Source organism: Sciurus carolinensis, chromosome 5 (assembly GCF_902686445.1).
Source record: "Sciurus carolinensis chromosome 5, mSciCar1.2, whole genome shotgun sequence".
Lineage (NCBI taxonomy): Eukaryota > Metazoa > Chordata > Mammalia > Rodentia > Sciuridae > Sciurus > Sciurus carolinensis.
Genome location: NC_062217.1, coordinates 168,197,881 through 168,224,620, shown reverse-complemented (window position 1 = coordinate 168,224,620; position 26,740 = coordinate 168,197,881). Strand labels below are relative to the sequence as shown.

The following is a 26,740-nucleotide window of genomic DNA, read 5'->3' as shown; positions in this document are numbered from 1 at the left end:
AATCCTGCCCACAGCACATTTCCATGGGCCATGAGATGGAGCTTTGTCTAAGGGCAGCTCCTTTTCTATGAAGAGAACTGCTGAGCCTGAACCTGTCTGTAGGGAGTTGGCACAGAGGTAAGCTGGAGGCAACCAGTGAGAGCCTGGGTGCTTCTTTGCCAACCTCCTCCAGCCCACAGTGGACAGAAACCCGAGGTCTCAGTGGAAACACAGGCTGCTCCCCTCACGTCAGCTTTTCCTCCCCATTCAGCTGCCCTCTTAGCTCCCCCTTTCAACAGCCTCAGACCTTGGAAGGCGGATGACTTTACCATTTTCCTTGGGCACAGCAGAGTCAGCTGGATCTGGAAAGGGAGATGATGAGGAACAAAGGTCAACAGAGCTGAAACACTGGAAGAGGACGCAGTACACAAGAAGCGCAGGTAAATGGGCTTGTCTGATTTAGCTACTAAAGGTGGAGTATGATGGCATGAGAATATTCCAGGGTCTGCAAAGGAAGGAGGGCCCAGGCATTCTGGAGGGAGCTGGATTCTGGCATATGCAAAGTAGTGTTGAGAATATGGGTCTCGTCAACACCAGGACTTGTTGGAGCAGGAGAAGAGTAAGTACAGGACTTCAAAGTTTATAGATACTGTCACATGTAGGAACTCTGGCTGGTGCCCCTCTCCATGAACATGGTACACTTGGGACTTTAGGCTGAGAAGCAAAACAGGACAGTATCCTGGGCCCTCCTCAGCCCGGGAGCATGGCTGGCCTGATTCACTCAACCCCTTCAGACACTCTGGTCCCAGACCACTGGTCCTTTGGACACTGTAGTCCATGAAAGGAAACCTACTAGGCATATAACACAAGAATGAAAAATGGATTGTCCTTGAGGGTGGGTCTCCTGACAGCACTGGAGATGACTGCAACTGCAAACAAACAATATAAAAATGATCTAAAAGACCTAAGAGATAAGGACCCCATGACCCCCATGCGGACTCATATTGCTTGGTTGTCTGCAGGATTAATGTCACCAGAGGGCTTTGATAGCTTTCCTACTTGGGCTTCATGTGTGTGAAAAACCAGGTAACACCTACATAAGGGTAAAAGCAATGGCAGCAATTCCTTTGATCACCTGTAAAAAACTAAGAATGGAACAGAAAACGTGAGCTTAGACTCAAGCAAATCTTAGAATTCCGTAACTGCCTGAGATTTACAGGTCAATTTAGGACAAATGCAAGTGAGTCCTACTCCACGCAGAAGGTAGTCTTCCTGTGGAAGCCAGAATGCCAAGAAAGATGCTGGGTGACAATAAAATATATTCCAGCAAAGGTATCGGCCAAATCTCAGACGAAAAGGACACAAGGGAGTCTGGGACACAGGGTGTCTTTTTGACCTCTGCGGGTTAGGTCAGGATACAGTGGCGCCCCGGGATTGTGCCCTTGGAGCCCTCCTCAGAGACTGAAAAAGGAACTGAGCAGAAGCAAGATCTATGCCCTTCATCATCTTATGACACTGTCACCCCTTTCTTCGACCTCATAATCTTTAAGCTATATTTCAGAACAAATATGGCATCGAACTGGAATGAAATAAAAGCGATAAATAAACTCCTGAGCCTGATGGTTAAAACACTGACCACCTAGGTATCCTAGGACGTGGGACCTTGGCCAAACCTGGCGTTCCGGGATGTGAACTTGGACCTAGGTGCGCTCAGGGGCAGTGCGGGGCGGAGCCTCGGGACACGCCCAGGCCCGGGGCGGAGGCGGGAGCGTGAGGAGCAGGTACCTGCGCAGAGCACGCCAGCGTCCTCGCTGTGCCTGCAGTTGTGTCGCGCCCAGCCCGCGTGCGCGCAGCTTTCCAGCGAGTCCTCGTGGCCTGCACAGCGCACGTCATCCAGCAGGATGGGCCCGGTGCCCGGGCCGAAGCGGCCGCGGCCTGGGGCGCCCAGCGCGCGGCCGCAGCCCAGAAGGCGGCACACGACGCGGGCGTTCTTGATGTTCCAGTGGTCGTCGCACACCGTGCCCCACGCGCCCTGGTGCCGCACCTCCAGCCGGCCCTCGCAGCGGCCGCGTCCGCCCGCCAAGCGCAGCGCGCGGTCTGCGGGCAAGAGACGAGGTCAGAAGCTCCGCCCGGGTGTCCACCCTGCACACGTCTCATCTCGGGGTGTCACTCGCAGCACGAGATATGACCCTGGATCGAGTGCCATTTATGATCTTGCTGTTCCTAGTTCTCTCTCACCTTCAAAGCCAAGTTAAATAAATTACCCAAGGAGTGTCCATTATGGGCAAGAAGAGTTTCCCAAGGAGTGTCCATTATGGGCAAGAAGAGTTTCCCAGACACTTAGCATTTAATCTTGTAACAAAAATACAAAACTCAAAAGGGAAAAAATAAAAAGTACTGTCAAGGTAAAAATCAAACAATTCTCCTCCCAATCTTTACAAAACGGTTGTTCTAAACTAAAACTCTGCCCTAACTCATCCCACAAAATATGAGCTATGAAATTACTTTTACTGTTCATGAGGAAGAGCTTATATTTTAATTATAAAAAATGTGATCCTGCAAGATGAGAGATTACACTTTGTTTATGTATGATCTATCAAAATGTATAAATGAATTCTGTCACATACAACTGATTAGAACAAATAAAATAAAAAGATTTAAAAAGTTGTATCATGTGCTGGGTGCCTTGGCGCATGCCTGTAATCCCAGCACCTTGGGAGGCTAAGGCAGGAGGATCAGCAGTTCAAAGCCAGCCTCAGCAACACCTAGACACTAAGCAACTCAGTGAGATGGTGTCTCTAAATAAAATACAAATTAGGGCTGGGGATGTGGTTCAGTGGTCCAGTGCACCTGAGTTCAATCCCCAGTGCCCTCCCCCCCAAAAGAAAACTGTATCATGTAACCTAGCTATTCTATTCCTTCATATTTACTTAAGATACATGAAAACATATGCCCACAGCAAGATTTATACATAGCAGAATTTCCATACACAATAGCCCCAAACTGGAAACAACCCAAATGCCCAGACACAAGGAGAACGTATAAATTATGGTGTATGCACATTATAAAATATTACTAAACAAAGAAAAGGAATACATTACCAACACAAGAGATGAATCTCAAAAACAATTTAAATACAATAAGACACAAAAGGGTCTCATTATTTGGTTTCATTCCATAAGATTCCAGGGAAAAAATCCGAACTACAGAGTAGACATAGAAGCAGACCAGATATTACTTAGGGAAGGTGGGAGAGACTTACTGCACAGGGGCATGAGGGAACTTTCTGGGGTGATGGAAATATTCTGTCTTAGTTGTTGTGTAGTTACATTGGACAAAACTCAGATGTGTGCAATTGTACATAAATGATACTCTCAAAGAGCTGATTTAAAAAGTAAAAATAATAAAAGTAAAACTTGTAGTCATGTATTGCTTGATAATGAGGATTTCTGAGAAATATGTTAGGTGATTTTGTTGTAATCATAGAGTGTACTTACAGAAAGCAAGATGGCTACGGGTCACGAGGCCATATAATCTTATGGGACCACAGCTGCATATGGGGTCCACTATTGACCAAAATATTGTTATGGGCACATGACTGTATATGTTAACATGCCAACCCAGAGATGTGTAAAATTGTTTTCACATGAATTGGCTTTGTAGTGGCTGTATTTTTAATTTTCTGCACCATTTGCCATATGGAAGAGGCTTAGGGAGGGTTCATCGATCCCACCGGCTCAGTTTTTCTGGTGGCAGTATGCCAATGTGGGACGGCTGCCTCCCCTGGCCTACCTGCTGCTGCAGTGTTGGAACCACGATACCCAGGCCTGTTTGAACCGCGGCTGTGGGGCTGGGTGTAGCTCAGTGATAGGGCACGTGTCTGGCATGCCGAGGGCCTGGGTTTGATCCCCAGCATGGGGTCAGATGTGGGGCATGAACTGTGCGCGGGGACACGTCTTGAGTGAGGTCCTGGGAGGTGAGCTTCGGGTGGACCTATGACCCACAGTGTGTGTGCCTGTACGTGTACAGAGAACTGGCCCATGAACCAAATTTAAATGCAAAAGGAATATGATCCTAACAGCATTATTAGTGCTCAGAAACAAACAAACATTACCAGGTAAAGGGACCATTTCTTCTTCAACTGAGATTGTAACTGTAAAAAAACAAACAAAAATCCTTAAAATGAGTCCCCTCAAAGTCACATATTTATAGTCAAAGTGGAAGAGAAGCCCCATATTTCCTCTGATTCTGGATAGTAACACTTTTAAGTTTCTACTTGTGTTCAAATGCAGAAATATTGTCCAGGAAGTTTTATTTTGGGGCATAAAAATATAATAAGTGGTCTTATATGCTCTTTAGTCTTCAGAAATGAAATAATTTATTAAATGGTCATAAAAGAAGCTTTATAAATACACTGAATTTTTGAAAAGAATAATCTTGCAACAGGCATATGATCATTACCAGGGGATGGTGCCACTTTTGTTGAAATTGAATCTGTAGCTGCCAAAAAAAAAAAAAAAAAATTCCAGTGAAAAGAAAGCATTAAAATTTGGCCTTATTATCATTCTACACTGTAGACGACAAGTTTATGAGAATAAGCCTGTCTCCTAAGTGCTATGTGTTTGTTTTGTGGATTTACCCATTCAGGATGAAATGGTTGGTGTGTGAGAAACTGGCATTTTGCAAGAATGAGTCTCATTTGGAGCATCCGCAACCTGTCAGGTAATTTATGCCTTTGAAGCTTACGACGACTAATCCAGGGGTGTATTTATCTTATTTTAGAAAAGGAGACTCAGAGGGATTGTATAACACGACCAGATCGTCCACAATTCAAATCTGTAAGGCCACAGAGCCCATCTAACTACTCTGCTTTTCCTGAGCTTAGGATGTGGGAGTTGCTTCACACCGGCTCGGGGCGACAGCTCAGGGAGGAGGGGGTTCGTGGCCACCACACCTGTCCTCACACAGCAACGGGAAGAGATGTGGGCTGTCCAGCTTTCAAAAAGGGATAAAATAGGAAGTGCCACCTGATCTGTGTAAAATGCACAAAGAAAGCCTGGCTGGTGTGATGTCAAGGGAGGGGACCTTCTGACCTAAATGGAGGCATGGCAAAGGCCAGAAAGGAAGGCAGGAGGAAATGAGAAATGGAGGTGGGGAGGGAGGGAAGAAACAGGAAGAAGTGAAGGAAAGCCGTGTCAAATACAAGAGAAAGGGACGGACTCGACTTTGGTTTCATTGAGCTTTATCCCTATATATGGTCAAAGTAACCAGGACTTGAAAAAGAAAGAAAAGAAACGGAAGTTCAGCAGAGCATTATTACTGAAGATGCCCCCGTGTTGGGACTTGCTGGATCGCCCAAGTGGATGCATGAGCGATGCCTGGGAGCTGGAAGGACCTTGGATGGGAGTCAGGACCTGGCTTTGCCTGACCCTAGCTCTGTGACCTCAGGCAAAAGTCTTTCACCTCTGGGCCTCATTTTCCTTCAAAATGAGGGTGGTGGTTCAGTTCTTTACACCTCCAGTGCGGTCCGTAACCAGCAGCATTGGCTTCATGGGGAGCCTGTTAGAAATGCAGAACTCAGGGCTGGGGAGATAGCTCAGTCGGTAGAGTGCTTGCCTTGCAAGCATAAGGCCCTGGGTTCGGTCCCCAGCACCGCAAAAAAAAAAAAAAAAAAAAAAAAAAAAAAAAAAAAAAAAAAAAATGCAGAGCTCAGGCTCCTCCCAGAGCCACTGAATTCGCACTTAAGCAAGTTCACATGCACATGATACTGGAGAGTCACTGGTCTAGATCATCTCTAAGGTCTTGACCTTGAGGTTCTTTTATCCTGTTCGATCTGTCCCGCCACCTGCCTTCATGTGTTCAGTTTCATAACCAGTGATGGGGGAGTGGTCTGGAACCCTCTGGGACTTGACTGGCCTCTCCTGACCTTGCCTAAGGAAACAGGAAGTGTTTATTCTGGGTGTGTTAATTCTTGCTGGGCTGGGGCTGCTCAGAAAGTCACTGACGGGGACTGCAAGGAGCAGAGGGCGTACCTGGTGAAGAAGGAGCTTTGCTTGAAGTTGGGGGAGTGGGAATTATATCTGCAAATGGAGAAGAATGTTTTGGGTTGATCCATGGTGTCAGAAAATTAAAGAGCAAATGAGTAGAATCCACATCGTCTCAATTCAACTCTCCTGTGTGGGTGCTGGGTGTGCTGGCTGGCTGGAGGCTCAGCCTCAACTATTACACACGTGGCCGAGCAGTGAGGCAGGGACCCCAGCCCTGTCCTCCCTTGGATATGTCTGATCAAGACCGGGGCAGCAGGCAGAGAGTGTTCTCTGCTGGAGGGGCCTCTTCTGTGTTGATGGCTGAGTGAAGGGATATGGGTCTCCTTCTGAGGAGGATGCTGGGCTTTCTGTGCACACAGGGCTTGTGCCACAGAGCAAGCATCTGGTGCGTGCGTTTGTTGCCAGATAGAAAGAAAAAGTTGATCACATTTAACTCGGGAAATGTGACAGGGAGAAAGCTTACCAGGGTCAGTGTCCACTTCTATTGCGGTTGAAGATGCATCTGTGTATAAACCAAGAGAACTGGACACTGGAAAATGAGAGGGGCTAGCTGGGTGTGTCTTCTCCTTGAACTTCACATTGTGGTCAAGGTGGTTGTTTATTAGGCTCCTTTCCATTTCTTTCTTGTCCTTCCCTCCCTCTCTCCTTAATACCTCCCCTTCTTTCTTTCCTTTTTTAGAATAAGCATAAAGGGTTTATTTAGAGAAATGCAAGTAATCCAGAGAATGTGGAGTAGGCTGTCCCAAGCAGGAGGTGGCCCCAGGGACTTCTCCGTTGTGGGTTTTTGTGACCTGCTTGGGATCCTCCCAGCCCATGAACTATTCATCTGGGGTAATTATAGCCGTGTCCACCTAAGCACATCTCATTGCTTTAAAAAGCATAATGTGGGAGACCTTACCAGTTGAAGAGGTTGTGTCTTCTGAGGGTGAAGAAATATCTGTAGATAAAGGGGAGAGGAAACTTCAGTACCTGAGGGGGTACTCCAGACTTCTGCTCTTACTGAGGCCCAGTTGGGGCAAAGTTTTTGTGAATCCGCCTGTTGTGATAAATGGAACTCCAAAAAGAGGCACTTGAAGGGACAACAGGCAGAGTTGTACCTGGCATAGAGGTCACAGCGGTTGAGATGGAAGCTGCAGGTAAAGAGAAGTGAAAAGGAGGGAATTAGTCATGTCAAGTGCACATGCTTCTCGAAGATTCAGGAGACATCACGGTGGTGTCTTAGATCTCCGTTACTGGCCAGGCTTGTCCTCTTGCTTTCCAGAGAGGATGTGGCAGGCCACCTAGGTCCTCACAGCTTGCAAGCCATGCCACTCCTGGGGTCTCCTTTCCTGAGGCTCAGCCTTCCCTTCTTCCCATGGAGCTGGAGATTACCCTTTTGGAGGGCAATAGTCATTGGCCAAATTTCCCAACTGAAGAGGGTTAGTCACAGAGATTCTGTGTTGGGACTTGCTTCCCCAGCCTTCCTTTCCTTTCACATGGAGCAGGAGGCAGTGACCCAAGAAAGGGTCGACTCTGGAGTTAGAATTTTTTCTAGGTGCACTGTCCCAAGGCACAGACGGGGCGGGGAAGGGGTGGCAGGTCCACTTATCCTTTGTACTAAGTGCTGCTGTCCAACCCAGTTCCATCACTAATAGAGGCCAGCTTTGGGTGCTGACGCTGATACTTCATTTCTCAATTGCTGCAGCACCTAGACTAGGGGAAAGTCTCCTTTTTTGGAATCCACCCCCCCCCAGGTCCTCTACACTCTATTTGGGAAGTTCTTGATCCCCAAGTCACGTTAGGAATTTCTCACACAATTCCAACCAGATTCACTCAACATCTATTGCACAGAGCAGAGTTATTTGTTCTTAGTCAACTCTGCATCCTCGCTTCCAGGTCACAGAGCCAGCACATGGCCGTCCTCACTGAATACTGGTAGGACGTCAAGGAGGATTAGTGCAAGCCGTGGCTGGACGTCTCCCTGTTCCAGCAACACCACTTGGTGACCGGCCTCCAGGAGACGCTCCCTCCATGTACTCGAGCGGGCAATTGTGTTAGACCACTTGTGCCTGTGACTTGGCTAATTGGCTGAATGAGTTTTTCCATGTGAAAAAACAAAATTCCTTCACCATCAGGGGAGATGGCTTTTCTGAGCCAGGTCAATAGAAGCATATTAAAAACCTCAAAAGATTACTAAATAATCAAAGAATTTGGCCAAGGCATAAATGGTTATTTAAAGAATTCACCGGAAATTAAAACAATCTGTATCAAGTAAGATGAAACCCCAAATAACATTTAAATTACCTGTTGAAGTGGTTATAGTATTGTGCAAAGATCCTGGAAATAAGAAATAATAATTGGTTAAAACCTACCAAAGGGCAAGCAAACACTGCTTTATAGTTAACGTTTTCTTCTCTTTATCCCTAGAGCACGGAAACCTGACTTTCATTTCTTTGATTCGCACGTCTTAATCGCCCATTCCTCTATGCCAGTTCTGGAACAAAATAGTCAATAAAACTACGTATAGCTGCTGCCCTCAAAAAGGAGACCAACTCATGTACAAACAAGATGAAAAGATCTCACAAGCAAATGTATGACTTCTGCCATGAAGGAGAGATGCAGAGGGCGCAAGAGTCTCTGACAGCTGAGCAGACCTGGCCGGGGAGCTCCCCTCCCAGGCCCCTGTGCCTGGATATGAAGCCATGGGGGTGTGAGTCATCCCATCAGAACCTTCTGCAGAAAGGCCAAATGCTGCCTTAACTATGGTCTCATTTACTATCTTCATTCTGGGAAAAATGAGGACTAGTAATCTCCCGTCTTCCCAAATAAGAGTTTATGTATCCAACACCTGCGCTGTGGTAGTGGAAGTCAAATCCTGATATTATTCAAATGTATATTTGGGTCAGGCACAAAAATATACACATTATTTGATTCCATTTATAAGATTCTGGTCCTTTTAAACAAAAGGTACTGATGGTGTTCTAATCTGTGTGATTTAGAGTCCTTAGGAAAAATATTGTTGAGATGCACAGAAGCATCTCAAAGGGACATGGAGGTAAGTAAGTGGCATTTTTGTGCCACATTGTTGTACTTAGAAAGTCTGGTGATGTCAAAGATCTTCTCTGAGCACTTCTGTGGCTGGTGGAGCCTCTGCTAGCATTGCCTGCTTGGCCAATTGACTCTCCTTTTAGGGTTACCCTCCCATCCTTTGTACCTGGCCTCCAAACTTTTTTCTCTCCTAACAGGCAGCCAGTAGGGAGGCCAGGTAGCCAGCTGCTATGTGAGCGTAGGAAGTAGGAACGCCGAGAGAGGGGCTCGTGCACGTACACATCCCTCCGTGTGTACTAAGTCCTTTACTTGGGATTGAATGCTGGGATCTCAAAGTGGCTGCATGGAGGCCCTCTTTGTCTGCTTCTGGATTCTGGACCATTTCTATAGGGGATTAATTCAGCCAAGTGATTCCCCAATAAATAGAGGAATAATTGTACTATCTCAGTAGAATTTTAGCACAGCAATATCTCTGTATCACAGGAGGGGGACAAGTCAGCAAAAAACTTGTTACCAGTCGTGAGGACCAAATCTGTGACTGAAGTTGAAGTAGGAACTGTCAAAACAAGCGAAAGATAAAGAGAATTGTATTTAAACACCATCCTTGTTGGTCAAGTTCATTGGTAAAGACTTTTCACAAAAACGATCCTATTTAAAAATGTGTCTCACCACATTTGATTATGCTTTGCTCTTATTGAATTCTTCTATTCTGTGTAATTAAGATCAAGGAAACAAATAATGAGGGAGGTGGTGTATGAGGCTGGGACCTAAGTGACTTGTCATGGTCTCTTGAGTTTGTGTAATGGAGCAATTGACCTCGTACAAGTCCTTTTGCATCTCTAAACTTCAGCTGCTGCATCTGAAGGACCAGTCCAAGGACAAGTAACATCAGTATCCTGTTGTTAGAAATTCAGATTCTTGGGATGCATTGAATCCAAATCTGCATTTTAACAAGATTTCCAAGTGAGTTATGTGCACATTCAACTCTAAGAAGCACTGAGCTTGCAAGTGGGCGTGGTGGCAGGCCTAGACACACATGGCATGGGCCAGGAGGAAACTGGAGGGCAGGTGCCCACAAGAAGGGGCCACCTGCCCCGCTCAGTCCCAGGCAATTGCCGCCCTCATGAAGTACATGCTACTGGTGCCCACTCTCAGATTTTCCAGTTAAAGCTGGAAATCTTGGACTGGAAATGTAGTCCAGTAGTAGGCACTTGCAGGGCATGTATGAGGTCCTGGGTTCAATCCCTAACATCACAAAAAGAAAAGAAAAAAAAGCTGGAAATCTAGATTCTTAAAAGAAAAAAACCAAAACTTTCATTTCAAAATGTGACATTAAAAATAATTTAAACATTCATTGGCAATACTGGGTTGTCTGAATCTAAATTTATTTGGGGGTTGAAACTTGTCCATGACTGCCCATTTGTGACTCTGATCTGGGCAATCTCTAGGGTTCTTCCACCTCTTGGGAGAATGTTCCACTGTGGTGGTCCTGTATCCAACTTGTCCTTGCCTAAAAGTCTTGGTGGGCAATTCTCACAGCTGCAGTCACAAAGGGGGATTGTGTTTTTTTCCAGTTTCCCTTGGAGGTGAGTCTACTAAGCCTGGCAGACGACTTTGAGGTTTGGGAAAGACAGACCAGGGACCACTCTCATTACAACTTACAGTTCGAAGAAAATGTGAGTTGAGCTGCTTTGTACTGAGGTGGTATTTCTCCAACTTATTTAGCTGTACAATGACCAACTCAAGCCCTAGACAATCCCTGGTGTGTTGAAGAAGGACTTTGAGAAATGGACACTTAAGTCGCTTACATTGGAGAGCCAAGCCAAGTCTTGGTCGGCAGCAGCATGCATGTCCCTAAGGAAGGTGACAGGGAAACCCCCATCATTGTGCCCTACACAGATGTAGACCATTCAAGTCTCCAGGACAAGGCTCTCAGGTGATTTTGTCCACTCTTCTGTTCTACAGGTAAAGAAACAGAAGCTCTGAGAGGTCTGGACTTGCCCACCACTGTCCCACTGGTTAACACTGGAGCCAGAGCATAACCTTAGGTTCTCTGGTTCCAAATAGGGCCATGCTGCATCACCACCAGAAAGGTTTTTGGTGATGGAAAGTTTGGGAAACATTAGGTTAAACCAAATTAAGAAGAGATCTTTCACTTTAGGATTCATCAGAGACTTGAAAGTGCTAATAGACTGAATCACCAGGAGAGGATATAGCATTTCTCAACTTATTTAGCCATGTAAATTGCTCTTGGAAATTTGCATACCACCAGATTAAAGGACTGTACTGTGCAATATGCTTCGGAGATGAGTTGCTCCATTATTTTCTGAAAATGTGGATTCAAGTTTTGCCTGAGATATCTATAGTCCTGTGATAGTAAAAAATTGAATACCGCATGTGTGGACGCTAATGAAGATGTGAGTGAAGCCGTGTCACTAGAATTTGACCTCAGAGACCAGCTGCGTCACCAAAGAGGGAAGAAACAAACAGAACTTCCTGTACCTTAGGTACAAAAGGCACACAATCCCTTCCTTTATCATTCTAGTTAATGAATATGTAAGCACCTTACATTCATTTGATATGAGATTGATATTGAGTTTCACATGAGATAAAAACCTGCACCCCTCATCATACGTAAGACCATCTACAGTCCTGATTTGTAGAAAGCAAGAGAGAAAATAAAATTACCAGGTATAGTCGTCAGTTCTGTGGCTGATGCTGAAATTGCAAAACAATCAGGAACTTAGAAGATACCTTTTTATTTAAAAATTGGATACCTCAGATACATTAAAGTTAGGTGCAAAACAACTGAATTGCAAAACTAAGAGTAAGAAAAGTTTCTTAACTGAGACTGAAATTATTATCATACTCTTTGGACTATAGAATTGAGATAAGCTAGGCAGGAGGTATTTTCATTTCTTCTTATTTCCTTTTCCGTCATACAGTTTTCGGCAAGAGAAAGAAGAAAAAAGATAACACCCAAACTGCCAAACAAAACGGGGTGGGGTGCAGTCCAACCATAGAGGGAGAAGGAAACAGTGTTGAAGTGTTGAAATACTGTTGAGACCTGGGGTTTTGGTCATGGAATTCTCGTAAGCCGTCCTATAGTGTCATCTTCAAAGCTCAAAACAGACAATTGAGGATAAAGACTAGGAAGTTCCAGGACCCCCATGGGTGGCTGACCTGGAGTCTGGGAAGTCCTTGAAGACTGCAGAGATGGAGGGCTTTAGGCTGAACCAGCTTTGAAGGAAGGTTAAGAATGACAGAGAGGCCACCTGGAACCAAGGCCAGGTAGGCTGGAGGGCTGAGGGACTTGGAGATGATCCAGGTCAAATGATCCTCTCGGCCCCAGTGCTGAGAACCAGCCTCCAACATGTTGGGAGCTTCCCCAGGGGACCCGGACCTGCCCACGTCTGTTTCTAGATCCCTCACCAAGAACCACAGCTCTGTCGATTTCAGGAGAAAGGCGAGAGCGAGTACCTGAGCAGATGACCCCGGCGTCCTCGTGGTGGCCACAGTTGTGGACGGACAAGCCCAGGTGTCGGCACTGGCCTAGTGAGGTCTCAGTGCCTCGGCACTGCACGTCGTCCAGGAGGATGCTCCCCAGGCCCTGCCCGAAGTGGCCGCTCCCCAGAGCTCGGACACCCTCCCCGCAGCCCAGCTGCCGGCACACCACCTGGGCGGCGTCGATGCTCCACAGGTCGTCGCACACGGTGCCCCAGGTGCCATTGTGCTGGACTTCAACACGCCCTTCACATCGGCTCCTCCCACCCGCCAACCTGATGATGGACAGGTCTGGGGAAGACTCAGAAGTTATTATTGGAACTTCTACTAGGACTTCCTTGGTTCTGTACAATACACCCTAGATGCTGGAGGCTTAGCAGCTCTTGCTTCTTGCTTCTAGGTCTCACAGGACTAAGTCAAATTAGCGCTTACAGACGCAGGGCCTGCTTTCCCCAGCTATTTCTGACTTCTAGTATTTTACTCCATCATTCTCATCTTTGGGCTGGAAAAAGGTAACTACAAGGATAAGAATAAATATCTATTTTGGAAGCAAGCCATCAAATTGATAGACAAACTCATTGACATTGACATTGACCTTGGTAGATGTCACACCCAACTTCAGGTTTCCCTTAGGCTGAGCTTTCCCATTAGCTCAGGTTCAAAGATTAAAACATCTTGGTGGAACCAGAGAGCAGGTGTGCAGAGACTCTGCTCATAGCTGCTGCCTCTTTTTCAGGTCTGTATTTTCCCAGTTGCAGGGATCTAGGAGGGCACGGACATCACTGGCTGCAACCCCAGGGACTCCTAGAAAGACCCAATAACCAGGAAGCTGTGGGAGAAACAATGAGAGGATTACCAACTGCAGGAGCCACGCCTGCCAAAGCTGGGGCTGCTTCCACAGCTGAAAGAGAAAAGGCATTCGCATCAGGGGAAGCAGAGACTGACAAAATGCCACAAGCCACGTGAGTCCCCTGGTGCCAGGGTGGGGGGTCAGAACTTTCTGGCAAATGCAGCAGTGCTGCAGGCAGATCAGCGTCTAGGGGTCTGGCTCATCCAGACAGCGACTGTGAACCATCTCAGCCTGGCCTGGGTGAGAACCCATTTCTCTGGAAGCATCTCTGAACTCCACCAGGCAGGTGTCATCCACAGTGGCTCGGGAGATGTGAGGCTACAGAATAGGATGGTGGACATTCGATGCCATTTTAACTCAGAGTGTTTATCCCTAGACCCCAGGAAACACTGAGTCTTCAGATTAAAATACCACCAACCAACAGAGGGCAGTAGAAATGCCCTCTCCTTTCCCTCATCTCCAACCCATCTGGGAACTTCACTGCGCAGCCCTGAGGAGACTGGGGTGGTGCTGGGCTGTGGTGAGACCCCACAATGGAGTGGGGAGCCACCGATACTTGTTGCATACGGTTAATTAGTAATAAAAGGTAACAAAACAGGGGTTTAGTATGTTCGTTCAGCTGTTTTGAATAGTTGCCTAAAATGGCCCCTCTTGGCAAGAAAGTCCCAACTTAGGCACTCAGCCATCAGGAGAGCAGTAGCTCTCTGAGAAACCTCTTCCAGAGAAACCCACGAGTTTGACACACGTGGAAAAGCCATTCCCCGAAATTAAGAAGCAGCCCAGGGCGAGGCTCAACTCCTGTCTCCATGTCTTTTGGCTCACAGGATCTCTTCTCTTCTTAGGGCCAGGGAGACTGGCTGGGACATGGGGCAGGAGATACTCTTCTCCTGACCTGAGAGTGGCCAAGGTCTGGGTTGTAGGAGTTCCTGGGACGCGTGACTCCTCAGTGGTAAAGCCGGGACAGTTCCAGGCAAAGCAGGGCAAGTCGTTTACCCTTCCCCCACCCCAGGACCCCATGCCATTCAGTGCCTGCCTGTCAGAGGTGGCCGTGCTGCTCGGGAGGGAACCCGGGCTCCGCAGAGTTCAGGTACCTGAGCAGACAGCGCCTGCGTCCTCTTGGTGCCCACAGTTATGCACAGACAGTCCAAGGTGGTGGCACTGTCCCAGGTTGCTCTCGTTGCCTGTACACCTTACGTCGTCTAGGAAGATGGGGCCAGAACCGTGGCCAAACAGACCACTCCTGGGGGCTGCCAGGGCTGCCCCACAGCCCACCTGCCGGCACACCACCTGGGCAGCGGGCAGGCTCCAGAGGTCGTCGCACACAGACCCCCAGGTGCCGTTGTGGTAGACCTCCACGCGGCCCTCGCACTGGTTCTTCCCGTTGACCAGCCTCACCATCAGCAGATCTGCAGAAGCCAAGAGCCAAGCGGGCTTGAGAAGTTGCCCTGGTGCAGCCTGCGGGTGGGCAGTGTTATCACGCAGGTGGGGATGTGCTAATGGGGAGCCTCATCCAGCAGGCAAGCAGAGAGGCCTGCTGTTCGTACCTACAAGTTAGCAGACTCCGCAGGGGCTCTGCCAGGGGCAGTTCTACTATGGGAATACAGGTCACTCTGGATTTGTGGAAGCCATTCTGCTTTCACCCTTGTTTATTGTCATGTTTCTAAAAATTCAAAACAAGGCAGCTGCATGCTTGGAGTTCAGGCTTTGCGTTTCTAACCCAGGTCTCCCCAAACATGATGAGATTATCAGAAAAAAAAATTAATTTTGCTTCACTTGAATTTAGAGAGCTGTGAAGTACTTATTGGGGATGATGCAGGTGGTTGGAGTTTGGAAAACCAAACAAAGGAAGATGTGGAGTCCCTGCTGCAAGAAAATGCAAGAAAACAGACCCTTTGACCCCAAAGCAAATGAAGTTGAGCCTCAGAGTCTAGCTCTTTGCAGTCAGGGCTGGTTCCTGGGATCCCCTTCTGAAGGGCTGCAGGAGCACAGTGCGGAGCTGGGCTTTTGTGCAGGCCTTTGGATGCTGCGGCTGAGGTGGGTGGGGAGCTGGGTCTCTCCTGGAAGAGAACCCCACGTAGGAGAGTCCCACACGCCATCGGTGTGCCTCCAGTGAGCCAGCTCCTTTTCCATACAGCACCAGGACTGCAGGAATAGTGTTCTCCCTTGGCCAAGTGGTGGGACTCCAGCCTCGGAAAAACAGTTACAAAGTGCAAGAACAGAAAAAAATACCTATTGGATGGAAAATATGTGGATGATCCCGAGGACTTGAAGAAACTGTACAGGAACAAAAGAGAAGTAGCCTCCATAAGTACATTCTAATAAACAATCACTGAAGTTTCATATTCCTTTCACGTACCATCTAAGTCATAAGAGTGCCTTTAAACAACCCCATTGAGTCTCTGATTACATTTACAATGTAATGGTAGCTCATGAATGTGTTTGCACATTATTTTGATTAAGAAAATAAACACTAAAACTCATGTTGGGATCGTGACCCATACACAGGGCTGCCTTGTCAGAACCACAGAGTTCAGTGACTGCAGGTGGAGAAACAACGGCTCCTGTCCTTAGGCCCTCCTTCCCCTGAACCCCCTGTTCCCAGGGCCCTCTGTTCCCAGGCCCTCCCTGTTTCCCTGGTCTGCCAAGGCCTCTTGCACAAACTACCATTTTGGGTCAAGAGCTTTTGGGTTAAAGGCTGCTCTCAAATGCAGAAGGGACAACACAGCAGCCTGTTAACATCCAGATGCCCTTTCCTCTGGGCACACAGCAGGGTCCCAGGAGAATGGGAAACAACCCTGGGTCCTTACAGAAGACTCAGGGCATTGTCAAGGCCCTTAAAGCTTCAAAGGGAAACCCACTGTGGGACCCCTGCACAGACAGAGAGTCACCAGTCAGCAAATAACAGACACAAACTCACAGGTACCTGGATGCCCAGCAGCTGCAGAATCTGCAGAGATAAAGGAAACACCGGGGGTGTAACATGAGAAACCGGAAGGTGCGGTGACTTAAAAGGTCATTTTCTGTGTTTGAATGTGACTGGAGGCAGCTGAGGGTAAATGATCATCCTTGAGCATCAGGGTTGAACCCTCTGGTGTGGGTTCTCACCTGGCTAAAAGCTGTGCAGCAGTGATTCTGGTAGAATTTACCTTAGTAACTAAAATGACGACACCAACAAAGTAGCAATACTTTGTGTGTGGGTATCAGCAGTTTGTCAGATGCTTAAGCGCATGTCCTGTGTGGATTGTCTCATTTAACCCTTCCGACAAAGCTACGACATGAGTTCTATCACTTTATTTTACAACTGAGTAAACTTTATAGACCCTCAAGTTATCAGGGCCACCCCACATACTAAACAGCTGACGTGTTTTTCAGCACTGGAACAGAAATTCCCTGTCATGGACATGGGGCAGGCTAAAGGTATGGAGTCCTTTCCATATTTTATCTAAAGGTATGGAGTCCTTTCCATATTTTATCTGGGAATTCCAGGCCGGGCCTGGGCATCTGTGACACTGGCCAAGAGGCACCATCGCTCACCTGAGCAGATGACGCCAGCGTCTTCATGGTGCCCACAGTTGTGGGCGAACCAACTGCCATGAGGGCACTGTTCCAGGGAGGCCTCCCTGCCTGTGCAGTGGACATCATCGAGGAGGATGCTGCCTGACCCGGGACTGAAGCTGCCCCCTGGGAGGGCAGATAAAGCCAGGCCACAGCCGAGCTGTCTGCAGACCACGTAGGCCTCCTCGATGGACCAGCCGTCGTCACACACAGTGCCCCAGGTGTTGCTGTGGAAGACCTCCACTCGGCCCTCACACCTGCTTGACCCATTTGCCAGCCGCAGGCCCAGACCTAGGCGGACAATCCAAAGAACACCCTCCGTGAGGGCCCGTCCAGAGTGGCCACCAGAAAAACCAGCTGTTTCCATGTCATGTGCACTGACAGTCAAGGATTCACTCTGCCCTCATTTCATTGCCTTCGTTTTTGCCTTGGGTACCACAGTGGCTTGCCACGTTGTTCCTCGGCCACCTGGACTGTGAGCTATGCCACTTTGTCCTTCCACTGTGTGTTGTGAAGTTGTGGATCTGGACAAAGAGTTTGCTGGATTTTTCACAAGAAGCAACCAGGCACACACTAACTTGTATGTGTGTGTGTGTGCCCTTGTTAACCAAGTGACAATGACAGTAGCTCTCATCTGTGTTGTTCCTGGGATCAAGTGTGACCCATATATAAAGACATTCCAGGGAATGTGAAGGGCAGCCACTGCAGAGTGACATCCATGTTCGAAGGACAGTGTTACTGAAGGAGTAAAAACTGGGCATGCTCAGAACACAGCCAATGAGTTCATGGGTAGGGATTTGGGGTCAGCAAGATACCCTGAGCCTTTCTAACTGCCAACTTCCAAACCATCCCACAAGCCAGTCTTGCATCTCACATCTGTTTCCTCCCTCCCACCATCCATCATAGCTTTTCTAGGTGAACCCAGACATTATCAGCCCACCCTCCAATGGCTGCCATTTACAGGGTCAGCCTGAGGCAAGAGAAGAAGGAAGTGGACAATGTGTCCGACTGGGATCCTTCTTCCCACAGTACTGCTGGAGTCTTTCTGAGATGAAACTCTACAAAGGGAAGACAACTGAAGAGAGAAGGAAGGCTTGATTACCTGTGGGCGAGGGCAGCTCTGTTGGTTTTGAAAAAGATGCTAGGGACAGAGAGGAAGCAAAGGGAAAAAATCACATAACATCTTAGTTCAACGTCAAACATATTTAACTGAGTCAACTGCCAGTGAGCCCTCCACTTTCTGGATTATCTGCGGGCAGTTTCTGATTCTGAATCAGATTCCCCATGTGGGTCTTTCCACTGTGGACAGTACTCCGACAGATGTGTGTGTGCAGCAAATATGAGCCAACTCACACAGGCTCAGGGAAACCAGAGCTTGGTGCTGGATGGAACTTCCTTTTCTTGAAACAGATATACTTTGAAGTCAAGAAACTATATCTGTTTAAACAGATATACTTTGAGCCAATAGCTCCAGGCCCCGTGGGGATCTCTACTCTTCAGAATGACCTACCCTGGAGCTTCCTCTGGAGGTTTGGGGTCATTTCTTTTCCCCAACTCTTCTCTATATTGGACTTTGCTCTTAAAGATCTGCCATGGGGGAGAAGCTGAATGAATTTGAAACGTAAACCCTCCTGGTCCAAACAGCACCAGGAGCAAACTGAAAAGTGATTTTTCACCTTCTTCATTATTTACACTCTGTCAAGCAGAAAGCAGTGTACAGAGATGATTCCCCGCAGTGCCCTGGCTGTGGAAGAGGTGAGAAGACCATGGCTGATGTCTAAGTTGGCCCTGCCTTTTGGCAAGCACCATCCTAGCCACTGTGCCGAGAAAGCCACTGAATTCCAACAGAGCCCAGGGACAAAGGCCGCCATCCTTCTCTGCCTCATCCAGAGGAGGAAACTGAGGCAAGAAGCAGCTCAGAGATTGGCTAGAGGCCTCACTGCAAGTTAATGATGAAGATGGGACATTTGGCCCCTAAACCACTACCATACCATCCAGGGTGACTATACTAAGGCAAGTTGTAGCCAATTGATTAAAAACAACTGAAATTACCTGCAGTTGTGTAGCTCACAGCAGCTGCTGGTGTTGGGCTAGGCAGAGAGGCTACGAAAGACATAAGAAGTGCAGGTGGGTCATCTTCCTGCACCCTTCTTAAACCTGAGAGTAGACCTGGGGAGAACTTGGACCAGCTGCCCTCCAACCAGGCCTCTAAGGATGGACGGTCCCGCATTACCATGGTTACAAGCCCCAGATGTCCTGGATCTCTGGGTGCATTCATCCCGCGGCTAGACACTGTACTGTCGTTTTCTTTTCTTTCTTTTGGCAAGCTGGCCACAGTGATGGTCACCGTGGTGCACAGAGCACTTTGCCAGCTGGTTGGGTATTGTAATTTTTCCTGTGTGTGTGGGTGGGGGGGTCTTGTCTCCCAGAGTAAATGTCTCCTGGTAAAGAGTGGCATCACATTTATCTCAAGGATGCACACTGGTACCCTCATTGTAGGGAGGGACTGGAAAGGCTGTGTGGACCATGGAGCTGGTCTGGTAGGGATGGAAGAGAACGCCAAGCTGCAGCTTGGTGTCCCTTCCAGGCACCTCTGACCCATCCCAGGCAGGTAAGAGCCCTGGTTCCAAACCTCCTGTCTCTTTAAGCCCTCAGCCCTGTCCTCTGATGTCACACTCAGCTTGTGGCTTCAGCTTCTGCCATCCTCTGAACACCGATTCTACCCCTTGACTCCTCTCCTCTGTTCATAGAACCTTCCAGCACCTCCACCCCATTCCCCTTCATCCTAGCCTTCATAGCTGATAGGTCAATTTGCTTTTTCCCAGTCAAACCCAGAAGGCTGAAGAGATAGTTGGGGACTTGTGAGTCCAACAGCTGAATTAATCTGCAGAAACCTGAATGGAAAAAAAGGAATCAGAGTCCTGGGTTAGGACCTGGGCTCCTGGCAACCAGGAAAGATCTTAGCTCTTTAACTTACGGTGTTGATGTGAAGTTTCCATGTACAATAAATTCATGTGAGTAGAAACAGGAGAGTCAGTTGAAAAGAAAGGGTTTTGGAAACTATGGTATGGGCAGCAGGCGGGTGCACTGGAGATCCGAATGGCTGCCACAGGGGAACCGTGGGCATGGTCCAGAATGCCTTGCGGCACTGTGCATGGTTGGCACATGACCTGGAGCAGGAAAGCTCCACGCCAGGTGCAGAATTCCAAGACCCACCTGAGCAGATGGCGCCAGCGTCCTCATGGTGGCCACAGTTGTGGGTGAACCAGCCGCTGTGCAGGCACTGCCACAGCCTGGCTTCTGTCCCCATGCACTCCACATTGTCCAGGGCGATGGGACCCAGACCTCGCTTGAAATGTGCCCGCCCAGGGGCCGCAAGGGCCTCGCCACAGCCCAGCTGCCTGCACACCACCTGGACGTCAAGTAGGTCCCAGCTGTCGTCACACACGGTGCCCCAGCTGCCGTTGAAATGCAGCTCCACCCGGCCCTCGCAAGGGTGACTGCCGTTGGCCAGCCTCAGGACCACATCTGGGAAAGGGGGACACATTCAGTCACCACCCTGGGGCTGCCCTTTGCTGCTATGCCAGAGGGTGACAAGGGCACTTCCTCTGGTCCTTGTGCAAGGAGCAGGGACACTCGTGGGTTAAATCTGGCTGCAAAAGCACTTTAGGTTTGATCTCCCAGGTCAATTCTTTCCCAGGGGGAGTAATTTTAAAAGCATTATTCCCCAGATTGGATCACCTACTTCTCAGAGGTCAAAGAGGGCCCGAAGGCCTTCTGTGAAGTGGAATCACCAAGCAGGCCAGCCCCGGGCTGCTCCCTGGGGGGAGTCATGTTCTCTCGCACGGTTTTGAATGAAGGGCTAGCCAGGCGTCCTTTCTCAGCACAGCCTGACGTGCCCCTCAGGTCGGAAGATACACGGGGTGTCTCAGTGCATGGTGCTCCGGGTACTTGACCAGTTTCTCCAAGCTGCACATTGGGAGCTGTGACTCCCAGGGGCTTGGGAAACCTTTTCAATCCCTAGTGCCCAGGCCCCCAAGTGGGGCATCCAACTTCACTGTCATTACCATGCAGGGCCAGGGGCTGAAGTGACAGAAGGACCTACCCGTGTCGTTCTCATTATAAACCAGAGACTCATAAGATGCATGGAAGCCCATGTTGGTGACAATCGCGTCGCTGTGGAACACCACGGTCATGCGATTTGAGGAAGAGGTAAATACTGGGGTAGTCCCTGAACAGAACCTCCCCAGGGAGAAAGATTCACTTTGTGGGCCATCGAAGATTTCGATGAAGTCGTAAGGACAGCCATAGAAATTTTCCATTCTGTGAAGAGAAAGGTGTCATTCAAACTCCACTGGCTGGGGCTTTTCACCCAGCTAGCAATGACCCCGATCAGCTCAAGAAGGGTTGGGGAAAGCTACCTGAAATCTACATCTCTTCACGTAGGTTGGAGGGAGGGATGGCCCTGCTGACATGGGCAAAAGGGACCTTCCTGCTTCTAAATATCCTGTAATTTTTAAAGTTTTAATTCAATGGCTTCTGCTCCATATGTGTTACAAGAGCAGGGACTAGGACTTAAGTGGTATTGATGGCTTATGGTGAAAGGTAAAATTTTCTCCTGCCCCTGACTGTCCCCCCTCACTTAATTCTCTATCCCAGAAGTAGCTCCAGTGAATGGCTTCTTTTTATTTCCTTCCAGAGACTGCTGATATGCAAATGGCAGCAGACTATTTTATAGTCTGTGGTTTTCTTGCAACCCATTCCATTTCAAGACCCACTATGTGTGTGACAGCAACGTGTGCATGCACAGATATCTATTTCAATGATCCCCTATGGATGGACAAATTGACTGTTTCCAATCCATTGCTACTATGTGCAAGTTGCTGTGATTATTTTCAGTGCACATGAGACTATCTGTAGACCAAATTCCTGGGGCTGGAATTGCTGGATTACAAGATCTGTATGTTTAAATTTTGATTTTAAAAATTCAGGTGTAGTTCACCTTTAAGGATTAAATATGGGAGATGTTTTTTATTTTTGAGAGGAGGGTGGAAGGGAGATGGAAAACTGCTATGCATACCTGCATGAAGACAATAGTGAAAGTAGGGAATATCCACTCACTTGACCACTTCAAATGTAAGTCTGACGTGAGCCCTGGTATCCACTTGTATGTCCCAGGCACACACCACGTTCGTGGGGTATTTTTTAGGAAACCAAGGACTGGAGAAGGAGCCTGAATTATTTGTGAGCAAACCACCACAGCGGAAGTTTTCATCTGTAAGAAACAGTAGAGAAGCCCCATTAGGAGGACACTGGCTTCGCTGGAGTTTTGAGCGGGTCCAGGGGGGATACAGTGAGAACAGAAGCAGGAAAAATGGTCTAGGGCTGCTTCTACAGATGACTAGAAAAGTTGGCTTTGCACACCCTCCTCAGCTCCCCACACTGTCCTCCTGAGCCGATGAAGATCATTACATGCTTTCTCGTGAATAGAGGATGATCGTATATAGGGCTTGAAAGGGCTTTACGGACCTGTGCACAGGCAGTGCAGACCAAAGTAGCCTTTCTCAGAACAGCACGACACACCACAGCTTGTGTTACATGATCCCTAATGGTCCTTGCTAAAATAATTAATTGGGAGGCCATGAAACTGATCTGGATTCCTACAAGCACACCCAAACTCAGCTCATTATAAATGATCTTTGTCAATCAGAAACTACTAACTGAACTCTAACTGGGGACTTCCTGCTGAAATGATCTAAAGAAGGCCACAGTTCAAACCCCACAAGTCAAATATTTTCTTTGCTTTGCTTCTGTGTTCACCCTCTCCAAGGCTTCCCCTCCGCCCACTCAGCGGAACCCCAAACCACTCCATTTAGGGGCTGCTCAATTCAAAATGGCTCTCTGCTCAAATAAATTCTTAAAAAAATTTAAGGTACCCAAATTATCTTTTGATCATTATATACAAATCCTAACTGAAATTAAGATCCAGATTACATAAAACATCCAATTTATGGCTGAAATATTGGCCGTGGTATAGAATTGGTTAAAGGCCTCTGTCCAGCTGCTTCTCAGATATAAAAGGAAGAAAGAACATTTGTTCAGTTACTGGAAGAGCTGACATTGAAGTGCAGCACATACAAGACCACATGGAGAGCTTGCTAAGCTGAAGTACCTGTAGAGGGATTGTCATCAGTGACACCTGTGAAAATACAGAGCAAGAAGGACACCATGAGTGAGGTCCTCTGTTCAGATCCCCCTTTCAAAATACTCAGAAAATTGGCCCCTCAGTACTGTCACTGCTCTGTCCCCCAGTGGACAGAGATGGCTCTGGCTTCTCAAGAGCTTGGAACTTCAAACACCAAGTGTGTGCATGGGTGTCATCCATACAACGTGTTGAGGGCTGTCCTGGATTCCCGCTTCCTCGCTCCCTCCAGCATCTCACAGCAAGCTCATGGCTGCAGACTGTTAGCCTTCTTTTTGCAGCAGGTCCTGGCTCGGAGAGTCTCTTGGCTGACGGATTGCATCTCTGGTAAATCTGCACCCTACGTCCCTCTTACCTTTCTTCCCACCCTCTGCAGCCCCTCAGTCCCACCATTTTGTCAACCCCAATGGGCTGCACTGCTCTTGTTAATTAGCAACAGAGAATTTCATAGGACTATGCCCCAACCTCTGAATTAAACAGTAGCCAGGATTCACAGGGGCCTGGCAACTGGTGGAACTCTATGGAAGCACAGTACCTGTTGGTCCTCCCTTTGGGTTGCCATCAATACCTATTCAGAGGTGGGTGAGAGAATGAGAGAGAATTGAATAAGGTGGTCACATAATTCATGAGAAAAACCAAGCCCATTGCTCAGGATCAAGCATATCCTATTCTGGGCAGTTGGGAAAGTGGTATTGAAACTCATTAGAGTTGGTTACAAGATCAGTGCCTCCTGGTGAGGGAGCACACTTTGCTCTTGGGGACTCAGATGCTACATGTTTGCTTTTGGTGACTTTCAGGGTTGGCTGGGCTTTCCCGACAGGGTTGAGCTGTCGTAAGCACAGGACCTTGGCGAGATAACAAGACCCACGTGTGACAGGCTGTACTGCCTTGTCAAGGTCAGATGCCGGTAGGCTCCATCAGAGGCCGGGAAGATTAAATGAGAATACGAGGGCACAGGCTGCCACAAGAGGTTGGCATGGCTAAGCACCCAAAGGGCACCAGCTGCTCTTCCTACTCAGGAGAGCAGGAAGTCACCGATGCGCTGCATGTCCTCTAGGAATAGGAGGTCCGATGAGACCAGGCCTCTATATAGTCATCCCAACTTTCCGGCGGGACCTTCAACGTCTTACAGATGCAACAGTCTAGGAGGAAACTGACTCTTAAGCGAACTGACTTAAGAAGCCAGCCTGCCGCCCAGCTTGCTCTGACGCATTGCCTGCTGCTGCCGCCTCCCTTCCCAGAGGCTGCAGGTGGGCGACGTTCCCCAGGTACTCACCGGAGCAGACGGCGCTGGCATCCTCATGGTGCCCACAGTTGTGGGAGAGCCACCCGTTGTGTGCACACTGCCACACCTCGGCCTCGTGCCCCGTGCACTGCACGTCGTCCAGCATGATGTGACCAGTGCCGCCGTCAAAGTAGTTCTGAGCCGGGGCCGAGAGGGCCTGGCCGCAGCCCAGCTGCTGGCACACCACCCTGGCGTCACTCAGGTCCCAGCTGTCATCGCACACCGTGCCCCAGGTGCCGTTGTAGAAGACCTCCACCCGGCCCTCACACCTGTGGCTGCCGTTGACCAGTCTCAGGGACATCCCTGGGGGACAGGAAAATGGGGGCTTCTGAGCTGTGGTGCTGTCCCCAAACTCCAGGACCTTCTGCAGGTAGAAAGTGTTGTCCACCACTTGGGCACAAGTTCCCCTGCTGGACTCTTAGCCCCCAGGGAGTGTGTCCCTGTGTCCTGATTTACCTGGAATAGTCCTGGTTTTTGACTGTGAAGATCAATCACTGCCTGTCAATTATTTTAGAGCCTCTTTTAAACTCTCAAAAGTATCCCAACTGGAGGACAACTTGCACAGCCCCCCAAGCATGAGCCACCGAGAGCCCTGGAGTGTCCCCCATGCCCCGAGGGAGGACCTGCAAGAAATGGGAGTGTTCTGAGAGGCCTTGTACTGAGTGCGGCGGGAGCGGGGGACTGGTAGGCGCAGGTTTCCACAGGTTTGGAATGTGGGTGACTTCCGGTCCCTTGGAGAAGGAGGCTCTCGTGTGGGTCCTCCACCAACCCACGCAGCCAGCTCAAGATAGGAGACCTCGGCCATCTGGCTCTTCGGTGGGGGTGCTCTGTGGGACATGGTGACAGTGGGCAGCAGAGCAGGGTGAGGACTGGGGTTGGGGGCCGTGTGGATGTCACTCAGGATGTCAGCAGTCAGCGTGATGCCTCAGATGAGATTTAGCAAACATCCCCTCTCCTGAAGGGACGGGATGTGAGTCAGACACAACTTTCCTGTGAGGCTGACGTCAGGATACCCACCACTCTCCCTTCCGTCTTGCGGAACAGCGTTGTACAGGGCGTAAAACCCTGTGTTGGTGATCATGGCGTCACTTCTGAACTTGACGGTCATGACATTGGAAGAGGAGAGGAATGTGAGCTCTGCCCCAGCACAGAATCTGCCCATGGACAGGGGGGCAGCTTGCCGTCCATCAAACACTTCCACAAAGTCGTAAGGACACCCATAGACGTCCTCTAGTCTAGGACAGGAAGACAACGTTAGTCTCCCTGGGAGATCTGTGCAGCATCCTGCCATCTCCTCCTAACCACACCCCCACTAATCTCGTGACCTTTCAAGAACAGCTTGAATCTGCCTCCCATCCTTCCCTCCTGGGACCACCTGCTCCTGGGACCACCTGCTCCTGGGACCACCTGCTCCTGGGACCGCCTGGGCTGTCAGATTCCCATCTCTCACCTGGTCCATTTCAGTGGCCTCCCACCTGGAATCCCGGCTCTTGCCCCCCCACCCTCTTCCTCTCCTCTTGAGTGTCTCCTTGATGTCTCCCCACTCAAATCCTGCCACTCTCTGGAGGGTGGTAAGTGTTCAACAGGGCTTGTTGGGTAATAATCTGGAAGAGTTCGAGCAGGGAGAAATAAGGAGAGCTGTAGAAAGCTCCGGACCTCGTCGGGTGGACTCTGCCCACCAATGCCCAACTGCCTGGTCCTAACTAAACGCTTTCATAGCAGGTCTCATCCCATCTGATGATCAGAGGCTTCCCGACCATCTACCTCTGCTGCTTCTCCCTCCTCGCCCTCTAGCCCACAAGCGTGGACCTGCAGGTATACCTTCATAGCACTTGTCAACTCACTGCTATCTGAGATTGTGCACTGAGTTTCTGGTTTATTCAAGTACTATTCCTCTTTCCCTCTAGAATGCAAACAGGACGCAAGAGGGCTTGTCTGCCTTGTTTGGGGTTATAAACCCATTCCTAGACCACGGCCCCCACACAGTGGGGCTCAGTACACACATGTCCTGTAAGAGGGTAAGGTCACTTCAAGTTCAGAATCACATCGTAAACCATAACTAATTTTATGTCTTGAGAAACAAGAAGCAAATAGCAATAAATCTAGATTTAAAAACATAGACCTCCCCAAATTAGCAACTGTGCTCTGGTTCTAGGCAACACATCACTTTCTTGATTGTGATTCAAAATTGTAGTAGGAACTTTATGTTGGAATCTCAACCTTTATATTCCTGGGGGTGTGAGCGGTTGTAGCTCTTTGAAATAACTATTTTCCAGAAGGGATAAAATGAG

At 48.7% G+C, this 26,740-nt stretch overlaps 1 protein-coding gene across 1 annotated transcript in view; it reads right to left on the bottom strand.

Moving 5' to 3' along the window:
* The window catches only part of LOC124985811 (deleted in malignant brain tumors 1 protein-like), a 55,826-nt gene that overhangs the window by 6,189 nt on the left and 22,897 nt on the right, over positions 1-26,740 (bottom strand). The window contains exons 13-32 of the mRNA XM_047554411.1: positions 25,467-25,684; positions 24,441-24,752; positions 23,700-23,732; positions 23,135-23,161; positions 22,084-22,237; positions 21,068-21,285; positions 20,179-20,490; positions 19,716-19,856; positions 16,942-17,253; positions 16,331-16,354; positions 15,637-15,681; positions 14,499-14,813; positions 13,414-13,458; positions 12,486-12,848; positions 12,237-12,261; positions 7,124-7,156; positions 6,925-6,963; positions 4,094-4,170; positions 1,759-2,076; positions 309-335 (exon numbers count right to left, since the gene is read on the bottom strand). Of these exons, the coding sequence (XP_047410367.1) occupies positions 309-335; positions 1,759-2,076; positions 4,094-4,170; positions 6,925-6,963; positions 7,124-7,156; positions 12,237-12,261; positions 12,486-12,848; positions 13,414-13,458; positions 14,499-14,813; positions 15,637-15,681; positions 16,331-16,354; positions 16,942-17,253; positions 19,716-19,856; positions 20,179-20,490; positions 21,068-21,285; positions 22,084-22,237; positions 23,135-23,161; positions 23,700-23,732; positions 24,441-24,752; positions 25,467-25,684 (3,038 nt within the window). The remainder of the gene's footprint in view (positions 1-308; positions 336-1,758; positions 2,077-4,093; positions 4,171-6,924; positions 6,964-7,123; positions 7,157-12,236; positions 12,262-12,485; positions 12,849-13,413; positions 13,459-14,498; positions 14,814-15,636; positions 15,682-16,330; positions 16,355-16,941; positions 17,254-19,715; positions 19,857-20,178; positions 20,491-21,067; positions 21,286-22,083; positions 22,238-23,134; positions 23,162-23,699; positions 23,733-24,440; positions 24,753-25,466; positions 25,685-26,740) is intronic.